Here is a 26,243-nt window from a genome sequence, read left to right as displayed (position 1 = left end):
CAAAGCGCTTTACATATCCAGTCATTCACCCATTCACACACACATTCACACACTGGTGATGGTAAGCTACGTTGTAGCCACAGCCACCCTGGGGCGCACTGACAGAGGCGAGGCTGCCGGACACTGGCGCCACCGGGCCCTCTGACCACCACCAGTAGGCAACGGGTGAAGTGTCTTGCCCAAGGACACAACGACCGAGACTGTCCGAGCCGGGGCTCGAACCGGTAACCTTCCGATTACAAGGCGAACTCCCAACTCTTGAGCCACAATCGCCACAATGACTGAAACCAGCCCACTGCAAGAACAAAGGGCTGTGGGTCAGTTTATAGCTCATTAACATGCAAATTATCATGACCACTGATCAACATCCACTGATTAAAGACCATTGATCAATTGCCATGAGTACCATTCACAGCAACAGAAATCCTCCAGCAGGCACAGAACCAGCTGCTCAATGAAAGAGTGAGACAAACAAATTTTTACCATCAACGTGCTAAAATCTAAAGAGTTGCAAATTCAACAGAGACTTACGATGCTTCTAGATGAGAATACTCTTAAAAAGGTGCTGGAGAAGGCTCATCCAGCACAGCATGAAAAGTCTAAGACCAGGCAACAAAGGAAGATTGACTTACTGTAGTTGCTGTGCGTCAGAAACCACAGCAAAATAAAGTGAGTGTCCTCAGCCGCCAGACAAGAGAAGGATGCCTCACTGAGTAGGGGGACAAGGGGGCGAAAATTTTGTTTCACAGAAAACTCACCCAAGCAGAGAAAAACATCCTTTCATAAGGGCAACAACGTTACAATCCTTCCGGCAGACAAGGGTAGGTGCACTGTTTTGCTAAACCAAAAAGACTATCATGAGAAAATTTTGCTCAGTGACAAAAATACCTATGATCCACCTGAAACAAGACCCAAGAAATGGTCACAGGAAGAGGGTGATAGATTGTTTGAACTAGTTAGAACACAACAAGGCTACTGACCAGAACTCATACCACAGGCTATACTCAGGGGAGTCCACATGGTTTACCAAAGATACATAAACAGGGTGCACCTTTAAGACCAATTGTCTGTATGATCAACTCTGTCACCTATAACATCTCTAAGTTTCTGGCTTTGATCTTTAACCTGTTGGTAGACAGCTCTGAACACCACATCCAGAACACCTTGGAATTTGTTGGGAAGGTGAGAGATGTCATTATGGAGGATGAAGCAATGGTCTCATACGATGTTACATCTCTCTTCACTTGTGTTCCAGTCACTGAAGCAGTGGAGGTAGTTTGTAAGAGATTACAGGATGACCCCAGCCTCAGCAACAGGACCACTCTCAGCACAGACCAAGTGTGTTTGCTTTTGGAACTGTGTCTTAATTCCACGTATTTCACATACAAGTGTCAGTACTACAGGCAGAAACATGATGCACCATGGGTTCCCCAGTTTCAGCCAACATGTACATGGAAGAAGTGGAAAAGAGGAACATTTGAGACGCATTTTTTTTCTAAACACTGCATCTCCGTGGCTTTTAAACCCTAAAACAGGCTGTGCCAACAAGTGATCCAAGGATCGGGTCCCCTGACACAAACAGAGTAATGTAGTGTACACTCTTAAGTGCCAGGAGGATTGCCATGATTTATACATTGGGGAAACCAAACAACCTCTGGCGAAGCAGATGGCACAACATAGAAGAGCTAACTCAGCCTGGACTGTTTTCACCCAAAGGCCAGTGGACACTCTTTCAATGATGTACACATCCTGGACAGGGAGGAACGCTGGTTTGAGCAAGAAGGCCAGGAGGGAGCCTAAGGGAACATCTTTCACCATCTTACAATGTTGTGATTGCAGCCATTCCCCAACTCATTGTGAAGAGTACTCATGGCCATTGATCCGTGGTTCTTGATCAATGGCCATGACAATTTGCATATTATTGATCAAGGAACTGACCTCACAGCCCATTATAGTTCATTCAGTGGGCTGGTTTCAGTCATTGTGCAGATGTACTGTTTATAAGGTTGGGGAGACCTGCAGTCAGCTGAGACTGAAGAAGTCACCTGGATGAGTGACAACATGTTTCTCCCACTGAAAACGTTACATCCAGAACAGAATCAGCCTTTTGGGATAAAGTTGTTTTCCATGTTCACAGATGTCATATATTATATGTAGTTGCCACAAATACATGTTGTTTCCATTTCAACCTTTGTAAAAGTAATGTTGAGTCTATACAAACGTTTGGTCACAATAAAAAATGAATAAATAAAAATTGAAAAATCCTTAACCCAGAATTTGGATTCAGTGTCCAGGAAATTGTTGCTTTTTCACAAAACCAACATTTCTATAATTATTTTTTGCTCTCAACTCTGATTTTAAGCCTGATTTCAAAGACTTAATTCAACTTTCCTACATTTGTCTTTTACAACAGTGAATGTAAATGTCGACACACAGTACCTGACACAGAGAGAACGACGACAACAAATCCTCTCACTGCTGTATTTAATCTCATAGCTGCTCCTCTCATCTGTCTGTGTGACTTCAGAGACAATAAAACACGTCAGCAGGTAAATAATATATCCAGGAATCAGACCCATCAAAGAACAGCTCTACTTACAAATGTGAAGGACGTTGTCTAAAGATTTCTTTTGCTGTGGTCTGCAGGCAGATAAAGGAAGTGTTTAAATGCCACCACCTTCCTTCCTGTTCACAGTAAGACAAATGCAAGTAAACACAGAAGTTAAAAACTACCATTAATCCACTCTGATTATCTTCACTTGTTCAATGAAAAATTAAAGATAATTTTTACTTGTATGAACTGATTCTTCTGTGGCACTGAAATGGATCAGTGCAAAGAGCATTGGTGGAATGATGGATGCAGACAGTGGAGTCCTCAGTACTGAAGCAGCAACACTAAAGTCTCACCACAGGGGGAAACTGAAACATCACAAACTCAAAGAAAAAAAATAGAAAAACATTTTATGGTTGGAACCAGATGATTTTATTCATGGATTTTTATAAAAAGTAAACAAATTTCTCTGACCTTATTTAAAATAATACTCTGAAAATCATGAAAACAGGAAATAATTAAAGGTATAATCTTCTTTAATGGAGCATAAGAAGCAGCTTCAACAAATGGTCAGTGTGGACAAGTATTTAAAGACTCTAACCTTTCTGTAAGGTTCCCTTTTTTAAAATCCACACTGCAGTGGTGGATATCAGTTTTCCATGGTTCTCTTTGGTCAGTGACTCTCAGAGATCCATCTTCTCTTTTCAGTGACCTGAACATGACTAAAAGTCCTCTGACATCCTCAGGGAGTGAAGGATTTTACCGGTGTCGCCTACATTCAGGACTGAACCAGAGTTTTGATTCAAAATGATCATTGGAGCTGTTTTACTGAGATACCTTTCTGCTGTGCTCTCCAAGCAGAAGAAAGATAAGATAAGATAAGATATACCTTTATTAGTCCCACAAGGGGAAATTTCATGTTAAGGCTGCCGACCTATTGCACGCAATGGCGGCGCCATCTTACCCTCCGACCATACATACATTACACAAAAACATCACATGGGGAAGACAGGTCAGAGAGGTATAACAATGGAAAATGCACCACATGAGGAAAGATAAGGAGAAAAGAATAACTCCCCCCAGACTGAGCTCCAACAGGGAGATCAGTTTGAGAACAGAAAAAAAACACCTCTGCACATAGCACATGAAAAAAACTCTTAATACACCAAAGAAACACATGACAAGCAACAGGGGTGGGTAAAGGGTGAGAGACAGCCAGTGTAGACAGTACATCCGGGCCTGCAGCCTATGCGCTGGTCTCCATGATCCACCGTCAGCATCGGAAGGGAATGAGCGTCGAAGGCGTTTGGAGGGGGAGGGGGGATGAGTGTATATCTGCATGTGTATATATGTCTGTGTGTGTGTGTGTGTGTGTGTGTATGTCCAGAGTTCAGCTGAGACCGTGTCCTTCGCCCTGCCAGGCTAAGTAAACAGTCTTCCAGCCAACCCAGGTGGCCTTGCATAGAATGGGAAGAACAGTCTAAACACAGTCGTTATCAGGGTGTTTTGTTCAGCTCCAGCCTTGAGACCGCAGCTGGCGCCCAAAGGGTATCCGCATGAAGTGATGGTGGTTTTTACTTTAGTGCAAACAACTCCTGTGAATTTCAAAGTTGTTCTAACAGTCCAACACTGGTCTCTCAATCTCCTGTTGGAGAGCCATGAGCTTCTCCATGATGTTATCAAACTTACGCTCCGTGATGTTGTCATTCTTGTGCTCAAAGATCCGATTCTGAGAACTCATGACCACAGTGAGCTTCTCCAAGATGTAATCCAGTTTGCACTCAGAGGTCTTGTTCTGAGTATTCACGGCAGCCGTAAGCTTCTCCAAGATCTTATCCGTGCTGCACTCAATGAGCCCATTTTGAGAAACTCACGCCTCGTCCCATCGTTTCAACCCCAGCAGGCAGCCTTGTGGGGGTTTGAACAGCTGGTTCCGCTTCCTTAATTCTTCGATAAGTCAGGGCCAAGCCAGCTCCGATCAGCAAGAACCCTGTTATCATGGTTCCGAATAGGTAGATATCTTCAGCACTCACGCTCACCCGAGCCCAGACTTCTCGTTGAGAAAAGGGTGTCAATTGCATTTAGGGACCAGTTGAGGAGGAGGAGGAGAGGAGAAAAGTGCGACCGCCTTCGTCAAGAGCAAGAGAAAGAAGAAAGAAATCCAACTATTGTAGAATACCAGCTTCCTTCCTGTTTACAGCACTAATACGCAGATGAGCCAACTGAAAATAAACAGAAAACAGAAGTGTCACTAATTTTGTATTTCTTGGTGTGAGAACCAGAGCAGTTTCTTGCTCTATGCAGATGGACAGGAAATGAGTTCAGCTTTGATATATTTGATATCCATTTAATGTCTTCATGTGTTTGTCACACAGTGGAAATTTGTATTTGTCTATAATAATTTGTTTTATTCTAACTTTAGTGTTTATTTGTGAGTCTAGTTTTATTTCCATGATTTTATTCTGATGTTTCTATTGCATGTTTTTACTATTTTAATCCACTGTGGACTGGCTGGGCATGGGACAAATTGGCTAATAGCCGGCACCTGTTGAGGCGTGGGTGTGTCCTGAGGGTCCTATCAGCTGGTGAAAGGACCTATTTAAAAGAAAGCTGGCTGAGCACTGGAGAGGAGGCCCAGATATGAAGAGAACAGAGATCTGTCATGCACAAAAGCATGGCTCTAAAAGCCGATGCTCTGTAGTGAATCAGAAGAGCCAACTCCCATCGAGTGAGAGCGGCTCCCTACTTTTTTTTAAACGGGGTTTGTTGTGTTGCAACAGTATTTAACTGTTTTCCCACATACATCACATACAGCATCATTTCTATGCTAAATGTAAATGCAGTTATGATCTTTGAACAAAATCAAAATTGCGTGTTTTGTGGTCTAATGTTTTGTGCCAGACACAAAACATTGGCTCACAGTCATGCGGAGCCATAGCACTCACATGAATGAGAGGCGGAAGGCGATGCCGACTATCCCGCTAATTGCCTTATGATAAAAACAATTGTAATCAAATTAGATATTGATATTTTCATATGGGAATTCCTGCAACATGAAACGCTGGTATTGGAAGTATCAATATTTCAGGATCGCTCTGCACATCAATACCCCTCAGTCAGTGAGTGAGACGGTAGACAGCGGTAAGGAGGAGAGTGCGAGTGCATTGCAAAAACACATAAATATGACTGACACCCATAATTGAAGCAGCATCTGGCTGCAGTTTAAAGAAGAAGCAGATACTAACTAAGAGGAGAAACCGCATCAGCCCATCCAAGCTGAGGCATTTGATTTTTCTGAAGGTCAACCTGCACTGAGGACAGACTGTTTGGCTGCTAAAAGTTATTGCCTGCTTTTGTAACAGAACAAATACACAAAATTAGGCTTCTCATAAAAACACTAAATGCAAAAAGGGTTCATCAACACAAAAAGAATTCGTATTTGCCAAGTAAGGCTAAAATATGAGGCTACAGGTGATAATAAATTAAGAAACATTTGGGAGCCAAAAAGAGCCGGCTCTTCTTTGTGAGCACGCTCAGAAAGAAGTCTGAGTCACTGAACTGCCCTCCACTATCTCAGCAGAGGGACTCACTGACACAGAGGGAAGCTTTGGATGATCTGGAGGAGGAAACATCAACATATTTACAAACTGTGGTTGGATTTTTAGAGCACAAAATATTTTAAATGTATGAGACTTCATAGAAACACACATTGAGAAGTGGAGCCTCAGCAGGAAATGAGTCTCACCAAATCAGATACTGCTAAGTTTTCTTCACATTTATAGATTTCTTTTCTCAAAATGCAAGTGATGATAAAAATGTGTGAACTGGACCTGGAAGAATATTCTTCTTATATATTTGAACCTAAACTGTTGGAAATTCATCAAACAAGAATATGTCTGGAATGTGTTGGAAAAACTGGAATAATGTCTCTGATTGACCAATCATGATGAGAGGTGAATCTTTAATGTTATCTTTATGGAAAATAATAATATAAGTGATTAATATACTGCATAGATCTTTAATGTTTTTTAGGGTATATTTTTAATATACTTGACACAATATGGTGTTTTGTGAAGAGTATCGCCGTTAAATATGTAGATTTGGCTGAGCTCATTCTCCCTCCTCTCACGCAGCCTGCTCTTCCCAGGGTGATCAACGGCCACGACGGTTCCATCATCATACGTGGTGCGGCCCCTTCTCGGGCAATAGAGCTCACTCCGCTTGAGTTTGCTTTTGCTTTCTTGTTATACAGAGACGTTCTCTGCACCGCCTTTCCCTCCCGAAGACAAGAGTTCGACTCCTATCTGACTATTATTCTCAATCTCACATTACGATTCAGCAGCACCGGCTTCTATCAGTACCACATCCAGTTTGCTGCTCAGGCAGCTGCTCGCCTTCAGCAGTTTAACCAAGACACCTTCTGGGGCAGTCTTGATCAGGAACTCTACTGCCGCGTCTTCGCCGCCCATTCTTCTCTCTCCTGCAAGTCATGCGGCGCCCCGTCACATCCTGCTTCCGCCTGCATTGTCCCAGCCCAAAACGATCCACAGCCCTCGCGCCGTTCATCCGTTCTTACCTGTTTGACCCCAGCTCCCGTACCAGAACTTCCTAAATCTACAATTTCCATGCCCAGCATGCCATTGCGTCAAGGTTCAGACAAGCGGGGCAGGCCCATCATGCACCTTGGAAGCCGCACCATTTGCAATAACTTCAACAACTCCGGTGGTTCCATGTCTCAGTGCCGCTATCTCCACTGCTGCTCTTTTTGTGGCGGCGGCCATTCCTGCCCCGCATGTCCCCACAACCCCACAATGCCATGACTAGCTTTGTCAGGTTCCACACCCATCCATATTCCGGCACTAAAAGACGCCTTAAAAAAATCACCCTAACCCAGACTTTGTCAACTTCTTAGTAAAAGGTTTTTCAGAAGGCTTCCGCCCAGGGATTGTTGCCCAGCCATCAGTTTCTTGTGCTTGTAAAAACCTGCAGTAAGCTCTCAAAGACCCAGAAACCGTCGACAGCCTACTCGCCAAGGAAGTTAGGGAGGGGTTCATGATCGGACCCTTCCCTGAACCTCCTTTTCCCCTCTTTCGCATCAACCCTCTGGGCATCGCCACTAGAAAATATTAAGGCAAAAAGCGCATCAGCATAGATCTTTCCGCTCCTCACGGCAGTCAGATTCCAAGCATAAATAGCCTCATTCCCAGCGATGACTACTCTCTCAAATACTCCACAGTGAGCCATGGCATTTCTCTCATTAAACTCGCCGGCAGAGGCGCATGGTTTTCTAAAGCCGACATCACAAGTGCCTTGCCGATTCACCCTGATTTCTGGTGCTTGTTCGGAGTCAAGTGGAGGGATGCCTATTATTTCGCAGTCAGGCTGATCTTCGGTTGCAAAAGCAGCCACAAGCTCTTCGACTCACTCTCTGAAGCTCTATGTTGGATCCTCTCCAACAACCATAAGTTGCCATTTTTGGTCCACGTTCTTGATGATTTACTAGTCATTTCCCCTCCCACGTCACCACCAGCTCACGGGTTATCCACTCTGAGGTCAGTCTTCTCCGAACTCGGTGTTCCTTTGTTGGAAGAGGAAAACAGAGGGGCCTTCAACATCCCTGGAGTTCCTCAGCATAACTCTCGACACCAAACATTTCCAGGCCTCCCTGCCCATCCAAAAGCTCAATCGTGTAACACTTCTCCTCCAAAACTTTCTCCTCGCTCCCACTTGCTCCAAACAACAGCTGCTCTCCCTTTTGGGACGCTTAAACTTTGCTCTACGCATAATCCCTTAAGGCCGCTCCTTTATCTCTCACTTGCTTTCACTCGCTGCATCCAAACCGTCACTTCTTGACTCAATCACACTGAATAGCTCTTCCAGGGCTGAAATGCGTCTCTGGCAACTTCTGCTTGTCCCACCCCGACGACGTTCAGCTCTACACAGATGCTGCCCCTTCTGCCGGCTTTGGGGGCTACAACAGTGGAAGGTGGTTCTCTTCAGCTTGGGGTCTGGTCAATATATCCACGAGTGGTTCATGCCTTCGTCAGCCATTTACGAAATCTACCTGGTAGTCATCGCAGCCTTACTGTGGGGCCACGCCGTAGTGACATGATCAACAAAGGCCGAAGCAATTCCCCTTCCGTTATGCCCTTCATGCGGCAGCTCACGTGGCTATCAGTCACCCACCAGTTCCTAATCAGAGCAGAACACATTCCAGGCCATTTCAATTCCATTGCTGACTCCCTGTATCGTCTCTCCCTCCAGACATTCAGAGCCTTGGCCCCCCTGCAGAGGCAGCTCCGACCCTAGTTCCTCCATTTTCAGCCATGACGTTCGAGATCTAAACCCTAGCATCGCAGAACTCATCAGTATCTCCCAAGAAGCGATTATAAATAGACTCTCAGCAAGCACATTGTCCTCCTATTTGACCGCTTGGAACATAATAACTTCAACCTGCCCTTCCCGTCATTCGACAACACAACAGTTTCCAGCTTCATATCTCACGCCTTCCGGTTTCTGAGGATCAAACTTCCCATGATATACCTCAGCAGCATCAATTTCTTTGCCAAACTGCTCACAGGTTCGCCATGCCTAGGGATGAGTATCGAAACCCACTGTTTCAATTCCTTGGAATTGTTTGCCATTTTTGCAAACGATTCCCTTATCGATTCCAGTCGCCCCGTCATTTACCTGGCAGGACGCCTAAGCGGCTCAAATGCTCAAAAGTTTGGTTATACTTTACGAGAACGGATGACAACAGGGCAACTTGCAATACTTGCAAAGTAGATATTTCATTTAAAGGAGGAAACACTACGAATATGCAAAAGCATTTGAGCGGCTGGTACTCTGGTGCAGTCAGCACAATCTGGAGCTGAACACTCTTAAAACTGTAGAGATGACAGTGGACTTCAGGAGACATCCCCCAACTCTGCCCCCCCTCATCATGTCAGACAGCCCTGTGTCGACTGTGAAGATCTTCAAGTTCCTGGGTACCACCATCTCCCAGGACCTGAAGTGGGAGACCAACATCAACTCCATCCTCAAAAAGACCCAGCAGAGGATGTACTTCCTGAGACAACTGGGGAAGTACAGTCTTCCACAGGAGCTGCTGACCCAGTTCTACACTGCAGTCATTGAGTCTGTCCTGTGCTCCTCCATCACAGTCTGGTATGGTGCAGCCACTAAACAGGACAGGAGCAGACTGCAGCGGACTGTACGGGCAGCAGAAAGGATCATCGGCGCCCCTGCCCTCCATCCAGGATCTGTACCTCTCAAGAACCAGGAAACGGGCAGGAAAATCATCACAGACCCCTCACACCCTGGACACAGACTTTTGACCTGCTGCCCTCTGGCAGACGGTACAGAAGCCTGCAAACCAAGACCACCCGACACAGGAACAGTTTCTTTCCCCTCGCCATCTCCCTCCTAAACAGTTGACCTGTCACACTGCTCCCCACTGCCAGACTGCAACTGCACCTTATGTACATTCTGTAGTATTCATTCCACCTCATTTCATTTCTGTATTTTATGTACATAAGTTTAGTTATTTATAGTTGGTTTACACAGCTTTGTGTATGTATGTGTATGCATGTGTAATGTATATATAGACGTGTGTGTGTGTGTGTGTGTGTGTGTGTGTGTGTGTGTGTGTGTGTGTGTGTGTGTGTGTGTACATTGCTGTGCTTGATAGCCACCATCTACCGGAACCAAATTCCTTGTATTTGTCTGCACATATACTTGGCCAATAAACACGATTCTGATTCTGATTCTGATTCGCTCACAAAACACACGATAACCTTAAATGAATGTCATGTTTTTAATTCCGCTCCGGAGTCGTGAATCTCAACCCAGCAGCAGCGGTAACGTTTGCACGTCCTCTCCCGTTAATACGGCAGGTAAATAATCAACTAATAGTGCATATTATGTTAGTGCGATCTGCCTTATTACAAAACCTGCCATTACTGTGCGCTGCATTTAGGTGACCATAATGAGAGAGACAGAGTGTGGCTGGCAGTTCTCACTGCAGTCTACCGGTAGCGTCTCCTTTCAGGCCAGGATAGACGAATGTCACCGAGCAGTGACTAAGTTTGTGGTCAAAGGCTTGCACCCATTTGCCACAGCAGATGCCCCCGATTTTCGGTAAGTGAATGTGTTTAATTGTAGGCAGGGACATTACTGGATATTCTTGTGTAATTGCTACAGAATAATTTATGTTATACTTTGTTATTGCTACAGAAGAATATTTATTTTATCATTTTACATTTACAATTTTTTTTCCTGGGGACCCTGTGACACCCCATTGAAGAGCCGTAGGCTGTGGATCTCTTAAGATCTCACTGCTGGGTTTGTAAGGCCATGTTACTCCTAAATTTCTATCTTGTTCAAAGAGAAGATATAAAACAAAGTTCTAAGCTAATCGACCTTAGTGTTCTCCTTTTTTAAACAGAATCGAAAATGGAATCGGAATCATGAAAATCTTATCAATACCCATCCCTAGCCATGCCCAACCATTACGTTGTCCCAGATATCATTACTCATCAAAGGTCTCCAGCGTCAGTCACCTGCCACGACCCTACACCGCTTATCCCTAACTTCAGATCTACTACATCGCTGCATCTCTACCCTCCGGCTGAAGTATAGCGGCTACTTCCTGGCACGCACACTCGAAGCCTTGTTCCTGCTCACCTTCTTTGGCTTCTTACGCTCTTCAGAATTCACCTCCTCATCTTCGAAATCGAAATCCCTCTGGATCTTCACCCGTGCTTGAGCGACATCCACCCAGTCTCCGAACACTGCCTCATTTTCTCCCTCAAATGAAGCAAAACCAATCAATCAGGCAGCCCCACACCTATTTACTACTTCAAAATAAACTCACCTTTAAGTCCCTTCGAATCGCTAATCCATTACCTCCACCTCAGAAAATTTCAGCACGCCTTACCTTCAGATCCACTGTTCACCACCGAATCTGGCCACGCCCCAACCAGGTCGTGGTTTCTCTTTCACACTTTCGCCAAGTGCTCTCGTCTTCTGGGATTCCTCCCAATCTCTTCTCTGGCCATTCCTTTTGCATTGGCGCTGCAACTTCTGCCTCCTGCAAAGGAATCCCCGACCACTTAATCAAGTTCCTAGGCCGATGGTCATCACAAGCCTACCAGTTATACATTCGCAACAATCTCCAAGACCTCCGTAATGCTCAGTCTTCACTCCTGTAGGGGATGCCTTCTTTGGGGGATCTGCCCGGCCTGGGAGCCGTTTCCAGTCCCCTTCGAGGCCTTCCCCAAACTGCAGCACCAGTTCAACTTCCTCATCCCTCATCGGCCATCGTTACCGAGGATGTGGTCCCAGCTAGTGAAATATAGAAACTGCATAATTGAGGCCAGTATGTGAATGTAGGTCATTTTATGCACTTGTCATAAGAAGGAAGGAAGGTAGGAAGGTCATGGACGGTAGCTGTTTACCTCTGACCCATTGGGATGGAGCTGGAGTTTCCTTCTCTTCTCCTCTTCAGGTCACCTGCTAATCATCAGTGCAATCAACTGCTTTAAAAAAGGATCAGCACGGTCACTCAGACTCCAGATTATCAAGTCACTTAGCGTGGTAGATTAGTTTCGTTTTGCTCTTTCTGATGATCTGTTTCTCGTGTAACTTTGTGCCTTTTATCATTCTCTGCAGTAAGGCCGCCAGCCCTTGTGATTTCTCTAAGTGAAAGAAAAAACTCAAACTACACTCTGCTTCTCTCTATCTGAATGTCTAAAATGGAAGTCAATTAGCAGTTTATTTTAAAAGACTTGTGTTTTTTCTCTTTTGAATTGTTATTATTGCTCATTAATAAGACCTACATAGCACTAGCTTAGCGCTTGCCAACACAAAAGACAATTATACTTACAAATGACACAACAGGATCCACTATAGGAGTTAGTGGAAGGCTGGAATGGTATTGGGGAGCCATATTACATGTCGGATTGCCTGGCAGTAATGTCTTTGGTCTCCTCACCTCACTCTCCCCTACCCTGCCTGCCTTCCATTTTAAAGGAACTCACTAATCCTTGTTTGCATATTAGGTGTGGCTCACATTCATGAGATTGGATTTTTTTTATTTATTTTATAAATCAATCAGACATCTAGAAAATAATTGCTCTCAAAATAGGAAATTGGGGGACACACTGAAACGATTTGTATGTATTGCACATTATATATGGCAGGGGAAGAAAAAAAAAGGACGATTACTAGTTATGTAGGGGTCATGTGACCTGTGGGCCAGCCCGGTTAGGGGGGATTTTGGGCAAGGCCTGTGCTTTCTGTGGAATTAAATCAGACCGTAAGGTGTATTATCAATATACAAACAGTTTTCTTTATTTTGAATGACCAAATTCTTTAAAGGATTTTTTCACTCAGGGAGAGAGAATAGAGCAGCACAGATTAAACCTGAAGCTGCAAGCTAACATTTTATCACTAGAGAGCAGTAAACAAAAGAAAAAGAAAAAAAATCGAGAACACTTTAACAGTTTCCTCTCTTGAGACACTTTGCCTGGTCTTTCTTGAGGCTACCTTTAGTAGCTGTTTCTTTGTGGGTCTCTCTGACTTCAGTTTTGTCTTCTGTAACTGAAAAGGATGCTCTTAGGTGTTAAGATCAGCTGGTGACTTGGCCATTGATGAATACCGAGAAACTCTCCAGTTGGTTTTGTAATATGCTTTGATTCATTATCTATTTGCACTCTGAAGGACCATCCAATTGGTTTTGCAGCATTTGGTTGAATCTGAGAAGAGAGTGTATACCTGTACTCAGAATTCAGTCTGCTGCTTATATCCACAGTCACATCATCAGCACTGGCAGCCACACGCCCATACCATAATAATTCCTCCACCATGTTTGGTGGAATTGTTTTTTTTCTTATCCAAACATGTGGTAGTCTATATTTGGGAAGAGTTTTTTTTTTTTTTTTTTTATTAAGAAAGCAAGCTGTACAAATGCATTTAGGGTTGTCTTTATGATAAATCCCAACATGTGAGATTTGTAACATGTGACTGATTATTGTGAGAGGCGTGTATCTCACTAATTAGTGACTGTGTCTTTTTGTAACCTGAAGTTATGTCAATTTAATAATGCATGTTGCTTATGTTTCAAGGCATTTTTTTATTCTTTGTTTTGGTGGTTTTGACAGGGATCGTTTGAGCTTTCATTTGCACAGAACACAAAATATAGCAGTAAATTTACAAATAAATGTAGCTAAAGGATTTTACTAATGTGTCTTCTACTGTATGGGACTATCATGACACAAAGAGTTCAGTTAAATATGTACCTATGAACTCTCTATTTGCCTCTTACCTTGACCCAATTTGTGACAATACATAAAGGAGTTTTTTTTACAGAGAATTTGTTCTGAATATTTCTGTTAATCATCATAATTTATATTTTTTGTAATGAATATAATGTTCATTTTGTGATTTTCTTTCAAAACAAACACACTGTATATAAATCCAGACATTGTATCCTGTTTGAATCTGTTGTGTCAAATATCCAGTCAGCATTAACATGACATAACTTGATATTATACAATTTTATTGATGCAAAAAAAGTACCACGGAAAATTAAAGTCACATAGAAGTTGATGTGAAGCAGAATAATGTTTTATAAGAGAAACTGTTTATATCACTGTGAGACATCAGAGTGATGAAGTGTTAAGGTTATTGAAAAATCAGGTGTTATTTAATTGTTTTTAAAAAAGTAAATTTCTTAGCTCAATTTTATGAAATAAATGTGATTATGATAATAATACATCAGGATATCAAACATCAGAAAACAGACTATGATAATCATGTTTGATCACATACATGTATTTTTCTACAAGTGATAAGGAAAGAAAAAGAGCAGCAAAAGATTATTTTGGTTTGTGAAAATGAGAACTCAACATTCAATACACAAACAAAGATCCATGAATTGGAAAACTGCAAACATCTAGATTGACCTGGGGTGTTGTTGAGATCTATTGGATTAGGATAGAACAAATTAATTCAGTCCATGTCAGCACACTCATGAATGAACTTGGTCTGTGTGGGATAGCTCCAGTGGCCATCATGCTGGCTAAATTATGATGCTCACTGAGTGAAAAGACCAAACCTGCCATGAGGCAGCTTCTTTCTGATAATAGGAATTGTGGTTATGTTGACCAGATCTTGTTGACTGCAGGGTGCAGTCTGGATGGATCCTCTCCATCTCCCTGACTTTTGGATCAGAGAGAAATTAGCTGATTCCGAGTATACATTATATTGTTGGTTTATACACCTGTGTGTGTGTGTGATACTGTGTCGTTTACTCGTTTACATATTGTTGTGAGAGGCACCATCTACAGGAACCAAATTCCTTTGAAATTGTATTGTGATGGTGAAAAAAGCTTAAAAACAGAAGAAGAATGCTTCTTCGAGCGAGGCTCATCTTATTATGTGAGGAGCTGCTCACTCCAGGGCTGTACTTTTTCATTTAATTTAACAGTGGTGTAACACAGTGGTGGTGAGCGTAATTAAATCATGTACGATCTGCATGAAGTTCAACAACTTAAAGATTGTTACATTTATTCTCGTTGAGATGATGTCATACAATCTAGGGAGACTGATTGGTTGTCTGGACTCTATGTTCATTCAAATCGTTTTCAGTTTTTAAGTGTAACTTTCTGTTCCTCCATGTGTCTGTGGGGCTGAACTGCTGTTGGTGTAGAGAGGATCTGCCTGGTTGTTAGAGAAGTGGATGCTGGCATGCTGAAGATCATCCTGTTCCTGTCGCTCCTCCTGATCAGAGAGACACTGCATAGAAAAAATGATCTTAGCTAAAAATTTAGCATGTGATAAAATGCAATTACATTACAAGCAGGTTGACAAAGAAGCAACAAGAAGTGTTTCTCAGTTAAAATAAGTTTCAGCTTTTATATTAGAATGGTGAATGATGATTTTTTTTTACTGCAATTATACTTCTGGTGTCACCTGTTCTTTGTTATCTGCTCTGCCTTTAAGCTTGGATGATTCCTTGGAATTCCTCTTTTTTCTGAGGAGTGAAATGATAATGAACAAAAGAACAACACAATGACTGAAAAGTAAAAGTTTAATGTGACAGATCTGCTCACCGAATCCAAAGGAAGACAGTGAGGAATGTGACAGACAGGAGAACAGCAGCAGTTACTCCAGCAGCTTTTGTCTTCTTTGCTCCTGATCAAGATCAAAATAAAGCACTAATAGTTATTGAGTATTCCATAATGTTCGACCTGTGTATGGCCTGAACAGTGTTGGAGTTTTAGGCTAGAGAAGCCAAGTTCTTGTCTAGTGAAAAATAAAAATAGAAATCTATTTAAACACACCAGAGTAAAGTGATCTCACTCTGTTCATCTCAAACAGTGTTTTATCATAAAGTTTCTCTTCTGCCAGTTTAGCCTAATTTAAATTCAATTCACTTTAATTTGTACAGCACCCAATCGTAACAACAGTTGTCTCAATGCACTTTATACTGTAAAGTAAAAACCCCACGATAAACATTCATCCTGTACAGTGGCAGCAGTTGGCTATTGTCTCTGGAAACAGGGTTAACTGGGCGTGCCCCTTATTCCACTGAAAACTGTAGCACATCTCAATTTAATAGCCTCATCTGCATTCAATTAAAAATCACTTCAAGCTTAGTGGCCTGCAGCTTTATCTGGCTGGGTGCACATGGGCATTATGGATAAATCCCTGGTTTTTAACAGGAGGTTAAAAATGTCACTGGCTCTGTTTTCAGTATTCAGAGATCAGTTACAATCTGGAAACAGGGCTAGCATTAGTAATAAACATGCTTCTTGTCATCGTGATAGATAAGTTACAATGTTGATTCTTAGGACTCTTTAGCACATGAATATGGAAAACCTTGACAGCAGACAGTGGGACTCCTGCCGTATTCTGTTTAACCAAACAGGCAAGTTGAACAGTTACAGGTGCAGCCAGTATTTTATTTTTAATATATTTAAATTATCTTTGTAAATCAAGTCGCAGGTCTGTATTTCTGAACTCATCAATGACTGATTTGAAATATATGGCCCTCACAGGACAGACACCATACAAAATATATGCTTTTAAAGATGATGATGCATTAGTGTAGATTCAAAAGAGCAAAGTTTTTAAAATCAGCTCCGGTTTAATTATCTGTAGCAGCACTATGAATCCATACAACACTAAAGGGGAAATGTTTTGGCAAAATAAATACTTGTACATGTGTACGTTTAGCTAGTAATACAGTTCTATCTGTGCTGAGGTAGTTTGAAAGTGATTTGTTATTATACAGTGGCTTGCAAAAGTATTCGGCCCCCTTGAACTTTTCCACATTTTGTCACATTACAGCCACAAACATGAATCAATTTTATTGGAATTCCACGTGAAAGACCAATACAAAGTGGTGTACACGTGAGAAGTGGAACGAAAATCATACATGATTCCAAACATTTTTTACAAATAAATAACTGCAAAGTGGGGTTTGAGTAAGTATTCAGCCCCTTTGGTCTGAGTGCAGTCAGTTGCCCATAGACATTGCCTGATGAGTGCTAATGACTAAATAGAGTGCACCTGTGTGTAATCTAATGTCAGTACAAATACAGCTGCTCTGTGACAGCCTCAGAGGTTGTCTAAGAGAATATTGGGAGCAACAACACCATGAAGTCCAAAGAACACACCAGACAGGTCAGGGATAAAGTTATTGAGAAATTTAAAGCAGGCTTAGGCTACAAAAAGATTTCCCAAGCCTTGAACGTCCCACGGAGCACTGTTCAAGCCATCATTCAGAAATGGAAGGAGTATGGCACAACTGTAAACCTACCAAGACGAGGCCGTCCACCTAAACTCACAGGCTGAACAAGGAGAGCGCTGATCAGAAATGCATCCAAGAGGCCCATGGTGACTCTGGACGAGCTGCAGAGATCTACAGCTCAGGTGGGGGAATCTGTCCATAGGACAACTATTAGTCGTGCACTGCACAAAGTTGGCCTTTATGGAAGAGTGGCAAGAAGAAAGCCATTGTTAACAGAAAACCATAAGAAGTCCCGTTTGCAGTTTGCCACAAGCCATGTGGGGGACACAGCAAACATGTGGAAGAAGGTGCTCTGGTCAGATGAGACCAAAATGGAACTTTTTGGCCAAAATGCAAAACGCTATGTGTGGCGGAAAACTAACACTGCACATCACTGTGAACACACCATCCCCACTGTCACATATGGTGGTGGCAGCATCATGCTCTGGGGGTGCTTCTCTTCAGCAGGGACAGGGAATGACAGGGACAGAGTTGATGGGAAGATGGATAGAGCCAAATACAGGGCAATCTTGGAAGAAAACATCTTGGAGTCTGCAAAAGACTTGAGACTGGGGCGGAGGTTCACCTTCCAGCAGGACAACGACCCTAAACATAAAGCCAGGGCAACAATGGAATGGTTTAAAACAAAACATATCCATGTGTTAGAATGGCCCAGTCAAAGTCCAGATCTAAATCCAATCGAGAATCTGTGGCAAGATCTGAAAACTGCTGTTCACAAACGCTGTCCATCTAATCTGACTGAGCTGGAGCTGTTTTGCAAAGAAGAATGGGCAAGGATTTCAGTCTGTAGATGTGCAAAGCTGGTAGAGACATACCCTAAAAGACTGGCAGCTGTAATTGCAGCAAAAGGTGGTTCTACAAAGTATTGACTCAGGGGGCTGAATAATTACGCACACCCCACTTTTCAGTTATTTGTAAAAAATGTTTGGAATCATGTATGATTTTCGTTCCACTTCTCAAGTGTACACCACTTTGTATTGGTCTTTCACCTGGAATTCCAATAAAATTGATTCATGTTTGTGGCTGTAATGTGACAAAATGTGGAAAAGTTCAAGGGGGCCGAATACTTTTGCAAGCCACTGTATATTATAGTGCCATCCAATAATTAGCCATAGCGCATGAATGTAGATTGTGCCTGACTTTTTGACTGCACTCCTTTCTGAGTGTATCCAGTATGTATGTATGTGTAAATGATTACCTGGCACAATGTTCAGCTGTAAGGTGGAGTTATGATGTCCCAGCTTGTTCTGGGCTTCACAGTAATAACTCCCACTGTGTTCAGGTGTGAACTTGGCAACAGTGAAGTTCTGTCCAAATGCTTTTGGTAAATTTCCATCCTCCTTGTACCAGGTGTAATTAGCTGCTGGGTTAGCATCACTGCTACAGGTCAGAGTCACTGAACTGCCCTCCACTATCTCAGCAGAGCGACTCACTGACACAGAGGGAAGCTTTGGAGGATCTGGATGAGAAATAAGGAGAATGACAACATGGTTGGTTATAAATATACTCAAGTCTTTGCAGGCTTCTCACAAAGGTACAAAAATTATAAAATAATAATATGCAGAAACCTTCCTTATTTACTTGTCAAACGTCCTTATGTTGTAATAAACAAACATCATTGTACAGCAAAGCCATTTTCACTATTCATGATGATGAATTAAATCTTATCTCTAAAGTTGATGTTAACTGTTTAATCGAGATCAAAGAATTTACAGCTTATAAATGTCTTTTACTCACATTTCACATCAATAGTTCTGCTTTCAGATCTCTTTTGTCCCAGGTTATTATCAGCTGTACAGTAATACTTTCCAGAGTCAGAGGGCAGGATGGAGCTGAAAACATGTTGGTTTTGGTAACTGAGAGGGTTGATGACATCCTCCTTGTACCAGATATAATTAGCTGCTGGGTTAGCATCACTGCTACAGGTCAGAGTGACTGAACTGCCCTCCACTATCTCAGCAGAGGGACTCACTGACACAGAGGGAAGCTTTGGAGCATCTGGAGGAGATATAAGGAGAATGAAAATGTGGTTGGTTATACATATACTCAAGTCTTTGCAGGCTTCTCATAACTCTACAAAAATTATAAAATAATAATATGCAGAAACCTTCCTATTTCCTTGTCAAACCTCCTTATGTTGTAATAAACAAACATCATTGTACAGCAAAGCCATTTTCACTCTTCATGATGAAAACTAAATCTTATCTCTAAAGTTGATGTTAACTGTTTAATCGAGATCAAAGAATTTACAGCTTATAAATGTCTTTTACTCACATTTCACATCAATAGTTCTGCTTACAGATCTCTTTTGTCCCAGGTCATTATCAGCTGTACAGTAATACTTTCCAGATTGAGAAGGCAGGATGGAGCTGAAAAAATGTTGGTTTTGGTAACTGAGAGGGTTGATGACATCCTCCTTGTACCAGGTGTAACTAGCTGCTGGGTTAGCATCACTGCTACAGGTCAGAGTCACAGGGCTACCCTCTACTATTTCACCAGAGGGACTCACTGACACAGAGGGAAGCTTTGGAGCATCTGGAGGAGGAAACATAAGAATGATAACATGGTCATAACAAAACCAAATGTTATAAATTAATATTCTAAAAAGAAAACATTGCAAACCTCCCAAAAGAAAGGACTCTGCCTAAACTAACATACACACACATTGATGTAAATAAAGAAAGATTAAATATAATTCCTTTAATGAAACAAAAAGTAGTGAACTCACACACTGTTGGAGAAGGGAATGTCTCATATCCTTTCACAGCACAGTAAAAAGTATCTGCAGAATCAAATGTGTTCAGGTGTAAATATTGTTTTTCTGATGAAAGTTTGTGTCCATTCCTGTACCAGATGTAGGAAGATTGAACAGGTAGCTGACAGTTGTTGTGACATGTCAGCTCTGTCCAGTTAGAATAAGAGTTTGATCTCCTCACATGTACCTGGAGCTGTGGATCTGGGAGTTAAAAAAAAAGCAATGACATTATGTCAGAAATATCTCAACATTTGCACAAATACACATGGAAATGTTTAAAGTGAATTCCAGTGAAATATTTTTTTACCTGTAACAGTCAAAGTGACTCCAGGTGATCCAGTATATTTCCCTCCTGGATCGTTTGTTATGAGCATGAACTTGTACTCAGCTGAGTCGCTCTCTCTCAGGTCTGTGATTCTCAGAGTGCAGTCGTTGTTTTCACACTGATACTGAACTCGACCTGAATACTCTGCCTCTGTTTTCAGGTCCACAGGCTCATTATCTTTGACTGCAGTAAACCAGAACATTTTCTGGATTCTTGTATTTATGTCATCTATAGTCGATAGGTATCTGAATGTGGAGTGTATTTCTGCTGTTGATCCTTTGAAGGCGCAGACCTGAGTAGAAGTGTAAGTCACCACTATAACACAGAGCACATTAGAGAAAAATCAGTAAACAGGCTTATTTATATTCACTTTCATAGATCTGGATTCAATTTTTAAAATTACATTTAGACATGTTTTATAGAGAACAAGATAGAATACAGCATAATACTGTGCTTTAAAGTGAGACTGGAACCCGTCAAGAATCTCATATATGTTTGCAAAAGGTTTAAACTGAAGAAGACCCACCACCTCCAAAGTCTTTGAAATAAAGTTTAGAGAAGAAAGCTGAAGAGTACTGAGCTGTCATGACGTTATTGGGGTTTTTTTTTTTAAATTGTTTTTTCAATAAAAAAGGCTGCACCCCTGTTGATTAAAATAAGACTAATTTTTATGATGGACTGACTATTGTGTCCAATAATGTCCCAAATGTCCGTGAATAAATGAGAGGGGAGAATAACGGGATTCTTTTAATTATAATTAAAAATTTTATTCAAAATTTACAGTCTATTGTCTTATGTAGTCTGGGAGGTGGGTGAATGCTGGGATGGGTGTAGTTTTTCCTCTGCGGTGGGATCAGGTGGGCCACCCCATGCTCTGGCTTGGTGGTGCTGCTGCTGGGGCCCGGGTCTGGATGGGCCCAGGCCCACTGGCCTTGGTAGATTCTACCCCCCCTCCCCAAATCCTTTCCACCCTATCCCCAATTGTCTCCCTCCTCCCGCTCCATCACACCACCACCCATGCAGCACATGCAGAGCCTTGCAGAGGTGCAGGGAAAACATTCCACCTCTGTCCCCTCCTGGCCACCTGGCCATCTACTAGTATATCAAAAGCCAGGATGGTCCACTTGGGAAAATAAATCTGTTGGGCATTTTTCTTGGTCTTCAGACAATAATTCTAAATGCTACAGTGCTGGAAAGGACGGGCAAAAAAAGGACAAAACAGAGAGAATTGTAGAAAGACTGGCATCTTTTACAATGAATTTTAATCTAATCCCTAATTTGCAAGATTTTGTTTGTTAGCTATAGGATGAACATATCAAGGAATTTTTATTATTCTGAAAAAGAAACTTACCATCTACAACCAAAATCTCATCAGTGCCATATGAATCAGGAGATAAAGGGTCCCCGTAACCACACCTGTACTGTCCCGTGTCAGACTTGGTCAGATGTCTGATGGTTGCTAGAAGTTCAAATGCAGATCCTTTTGTGTATTCAATGCTGTACCTGCCATTCTGAACTTTGTCATTAGTTGTGTCAATGAAAATATTTCCTTCTTTCTCACATGGATTCTTACAAAGGAACTTCCTCTGTGCATGGACAGCAGTGACACATGGAAATAGGATTTCTTCTCCCTCACTCTGTGCACGGGAGACTCCAGAGTTTTTTGCAATTTCTGTAAAATAGATGAACATCCATGAATTACATAATAAATAATTAAAGTGAATGAGTTTAAATAAGTCTGTATTTAGCCTGAGAGTTTATGGAGGTATGAGAGTAGGTGAATGGTTTCCCAATTTTGACTTCAGTGACTTTTAGTAGAAACTCACCATTTGAAACTCTGACCTCAAAGTCTGAGTATGAATCTGGAGCTGAAGATTTACCCAAACCAAACCGGTACATTCCCGAGTCAGACTTTCTCATATTTGTGATGGTAAAAGTCAGGCTTCCTCTTCCTGAAGCTGCATCTTTGTATTTAATACTGAATCTGCTGCTCTGAGCTGTGGTTTCATCTGTTTTAATGAGGATGTTTTCTGCTCGCTCACATTTTTCCTTGCAGAAGAACTTTGTGTTTCCAGACACAGTGAAGAGATTATAGAGTGAAAAATCCTCTCCTTCACGTACAACCCAAATGCTGGCAGACCCAGCTGTACCTGTTGGACAAGATTTTCACTGTGAATAGCCAGCTCGTTCTCAAAGCAAAACATAAGAAAGACAAAATACGATCTATTAGTTGTGAATTTTCATCAGTACACCTCGTATAATAAAAATATTTAGGGGGAAACTGTCAGACGTCCTGTGTATTTAAGAAATACACCTCTGATGGGAATATTGAGCCAGGTTACATAGAAAGGAAGCTTTAAATGTCATGAAGTGCTGTGTGTGTCTGGCAGGTAGGTTAGGACCCAAATGTAAGATTCTCAGGCTGGACTGGAGTTAACAACAGCTTCATTGCTGGAAAATAAAAATAACTAAATCCAGCTTAACTGGCAGATACTCATGGATATAAACACTGCAGGCTCAAAACAAATCAGACACACACCAAGAGGGAGATCATAACAACAGACAGAGTGGGAGTGCCAATATACAGGAGGGAATCAGGGCAGAGTCTTACATTTGGGTCCTAACCTACCTCCCTGCCACATCTGGGGAACACAGCTGAACATAATCTAACTGACGAGACACTGGAAGCAAAATTGAACACAATGCACATGGGACAAGAGACTGTCAAAATAAATTAGGAAGTATGAGAAACACACAATAAGAGTCTGACTAAAAACAGAGAGAGAGCGAGAGTGAGAACACAAAGAGAGGGCGAGAGACAGGGGGAGATATGACTGAGGAAACTAATAGGTAAATAAACATGGAGAAAAGACTGATTTCACAAATAACTAAAACAGGAAACTAGAAAGAGGACGGGGAACACAGGGGGAGGAATGAAAACAGAAACCTCAAGACTTGACAATAAAAGCAAGAATACCAATATTAAACAGAGAGATCACAACTATAATAACCAGAAAGAAAAAAAGAGAGAGAGAAAGGACAAAAATAATAAAATAAATAATACATTTTTATAATTAAAAATGTTAAAAGATTCAGCTCCTTTTCTAAAGGATGTTGCTTTTATTAAAATTACATCAGAGGACATACTCTGTATTTTCTAACAGTAAATACTGAAGTTGAACTAATAATGTATTCCAAACTAAGTGGTGTGTATGTGTGTATATATGGATACAGAGAGAGAGAAAGAGAATTTGTGCATCTATACAAGTCGATAATGAGATTGTGTTAATCACTTTTCCATGAATGTTCGGTGCCATATTTAGAGCTTTGATGCTATACAGTTTATCACCCTACATTTTAAAGATAATAAAAACCCAAATCAGAAAAAGTTGGGACAGTGTGGAAAACCAAATAAAATAAGAAAGTAGTGATTTTTAAATTTACTTGTATTTCATTGGAGACAATATGAACACAAAATATTTCATGTTTTGTCTGGTCAACTTCATTTCATTTGTACATGCACATCCTTTCCTGTCATTCAGACCTGCAACACATTCCAAAAAAGGTTGTGACAGGAGCAATTTAGGGCTAGTAATCAGTTAAATTGGTTAAATAATGATGTGATTTGAAACAGGTGATGTCAACAGGTTATTGTACTTATGCTTCGGTTCAAAAGCAGCATCCAAGAAAGGTCTAGTCCTTTAGGAGCAAAGATGGGCCAGTTTGCTGACAAATACGTGAGACAATAATTGAAATGTGTAAAAACAATGTTTCTCAAAGAAAGATATGAAGACATTTGGATATTTCACCTTCAACCCTGCATAACATAATTAAAAGATTCAAGGAATCTGGAAGAATTTCAGTGCATAAAGGACAAGGGCAAAACCCAAAGCTGAACCACCGTGACCTCTGATCACTCAGGCAGCACTGCATCAAGAATCATCATTCATCTATGAGCGATATCACCACGTGGGCTCAGCACTACTTTGGCAAACCTTTGTCAAATACCACAACATGTAGTTACATCCACAAATGCCAGCTGAAACTGTACTGTGCCAAAGGAAGCTCTATGTTAACAGTGTCCAGAAGAGTCGTCGACTTCTCTGGGCTCGGGGCATCTGGGATGGGAAACGTGTGCTGTGGTCAGATGAATCAGTATTTCAGGTATTGTTTGGGAGAAATGGACCAAAGAAGAAAAGGATCATCCAGACTGTTAGCAGCAACAAGTTGGCTCTGTCAACAGTACGGAATCTGTATCAGTGCCCTTGGCAAAGGTAACTTGCATTTCTTTGATGGCACCATCACAGAGATTTTGGAGGACAACATGCTGCCTCCAAGAAGACATCTTTTCCAGGGAAGCCCATACTTAAACAAGACAATGCAATATTACATTCTACACACAGGCCCGCCCTGTCTCCAATAGAGAATGTGTGTCGCTTTTGAAGTGCAAAATGTGACAACAAAGATCCCGTACTGTTGCCCACCTTAAGACTTGTTTGCAGGAAGAATGGGACAAAATTACACCTGAAACACTTCATCACTTGGTGTCTTCAGTCCCTAAATGCTGTTAAAGTGTTGTGAAAAGGAATGGCAACAATTCAAGGTGGTAAATGCCTTACTGTTCCAACTTTTTTTTTTTTTTTTTTTTTTTTTTTACAATGTGTTGCATGAACCAAAATTGGAATACTGTTTTCAGTTTCATTTTCATAACATATCGTCCTAACTTTTTCTGATTTGGGGTTGTATGTCAAAATTTTCTTTCTTTTTTTCTTTTTTTTTTTTTTTAAAGAAAACAGTAAAATAGTGGTTGTACAAATATTTTTCCTGCATCACTTTGGTTTGATGTTAGAATAAATACTGTAAAGTAGACCTACCCGTTAAACTGAGAAGGACAAGAAGTCCACAGGTTGCAGCAATTAAACTCATAGCTGTTCCTCTCATCTCAATAAAACATAACTGTTGATTGATAATGTGTATTTGAAGTAAACGAGTCCCAGCAACACCTTTAAATACAATCCACAATGGAGCTGTCTTCAAAGAGCTGTAAAAAAAAAAATTGGCTTTTTTCTGAGGCATGTAATTAAAAGCAGAAACTGTTAATATACACCCGACTGTACCCTCGGTATATGTGAATAATTCTGAAAGAGCTCTCAAGTGTTTAAGAAGAAGCAAAATCAAGTCTGAGGAGCAAAATAAGGAACATGTTTACAATCCTGCTCTAACACTATGATGAGGAATGGAGAGATGAACTGGTTTTTAAGTAATGTAGGTAAGCCATTGTTTGATGAGTCAGCCAGGAATCCAGTGGGAACCAGGCCTTAAATGGCCTCGCCCTTCAGAGGATCTCATAACTCCAGGATAAACCTACTCACTCACACACACAGTGATACACACACCAAGTAAGGGGAGACTAAGATTAAATAGAGAGTAAATGCAGAGAAGAAGAAGAATGCATTGGCTATCACTTAATGTACCACAGACAAGTTTTAAATAAACATGATTTGCTGTTATGTATCACAGTATGTTCTGCTTTGAGCTTTTATCTTCTGTGTGAACTGATGTCAGTTGTAAAAGTAAAGTAAATCTTGCTGGCTTTAATTAATCACATCCTTCTGACTCATGTGAATAATTTTTCTTCCCTTTTTGTTCTTTTGATCTTTTTGTTTGTTAATCCTATTCAAAGAGTCCTCCCACTCATTTCACAAGGTCACACCCTTCATCCTTGAAAAGCAGGAGCAGGTGAAGAAGGGCACACTATCCTTGCTGATGTAAGTGGTGCCACCTGCAGGCTAAC

General features: G+C 41.4%; 1 protein-coding gene across 1 annotated transcript in view; it reads right to left on the bottom strand.

Annotated features, from left to right (window-relative positions):
- LOC116333406 (hemicentin-1-like) overlaps positions 1-25,653 on the bottom strand; it is a 41,129-nt gene extending 15,476 nt beyond the window's left edge. Inside the window, exons 1-7 of the mRNA XM_039612976.1 lie at positions 25,324-25,653; positions 22,276-22,599; positions 21,801-22,121; positions 20,432-20,764; positions 20,098-20,325; positions 19,644-19,904; positions 19,107-19,367 (exon numbers count right to left, since the gene is read on the bottom strand). Of these exons, the coding sequence (XP_039468910.1) occupies positions 19,107-19,367; positions 19,644-19,904; positions 20,098-20,325; positions 20,432-20,764; positions 21,801-22,121; positions 22,276-22,599; positions 25,324-25,525 (1,930 nt within the window). The 5' untranslated portion in view covers positions 25,526-25,653. The remainder of the gene's footprint in view (positions 1-19,106; positions 19,368-19,643; positions 19,905-20,097; positions 20,326-20,431; positions 20,765-21,800; positions 22,122-22,275; positions 22,600-25,323) is intronic.
- Positions 25,654-26,243: the final 590 nt, after the last annotated feature.

This window comes from Oreochromis aureus, linkage group 6, assembly GCF_013358895.1.
Source record: "Oreochromis aureus strain Israel breed Guangdong linkage group 6, ZZ_aureus, whole genome shotgun sequence".
Taxonomy (NCBI): Eukaryota; Metazoa; Chordata; class Actinopteri; order Cichliformes; family Cichlidae; genus Oreochromis; species Oreochromis aureus.
This window is presented reverse-complemented; position numbering and strand designations above follow the sequence as displayed.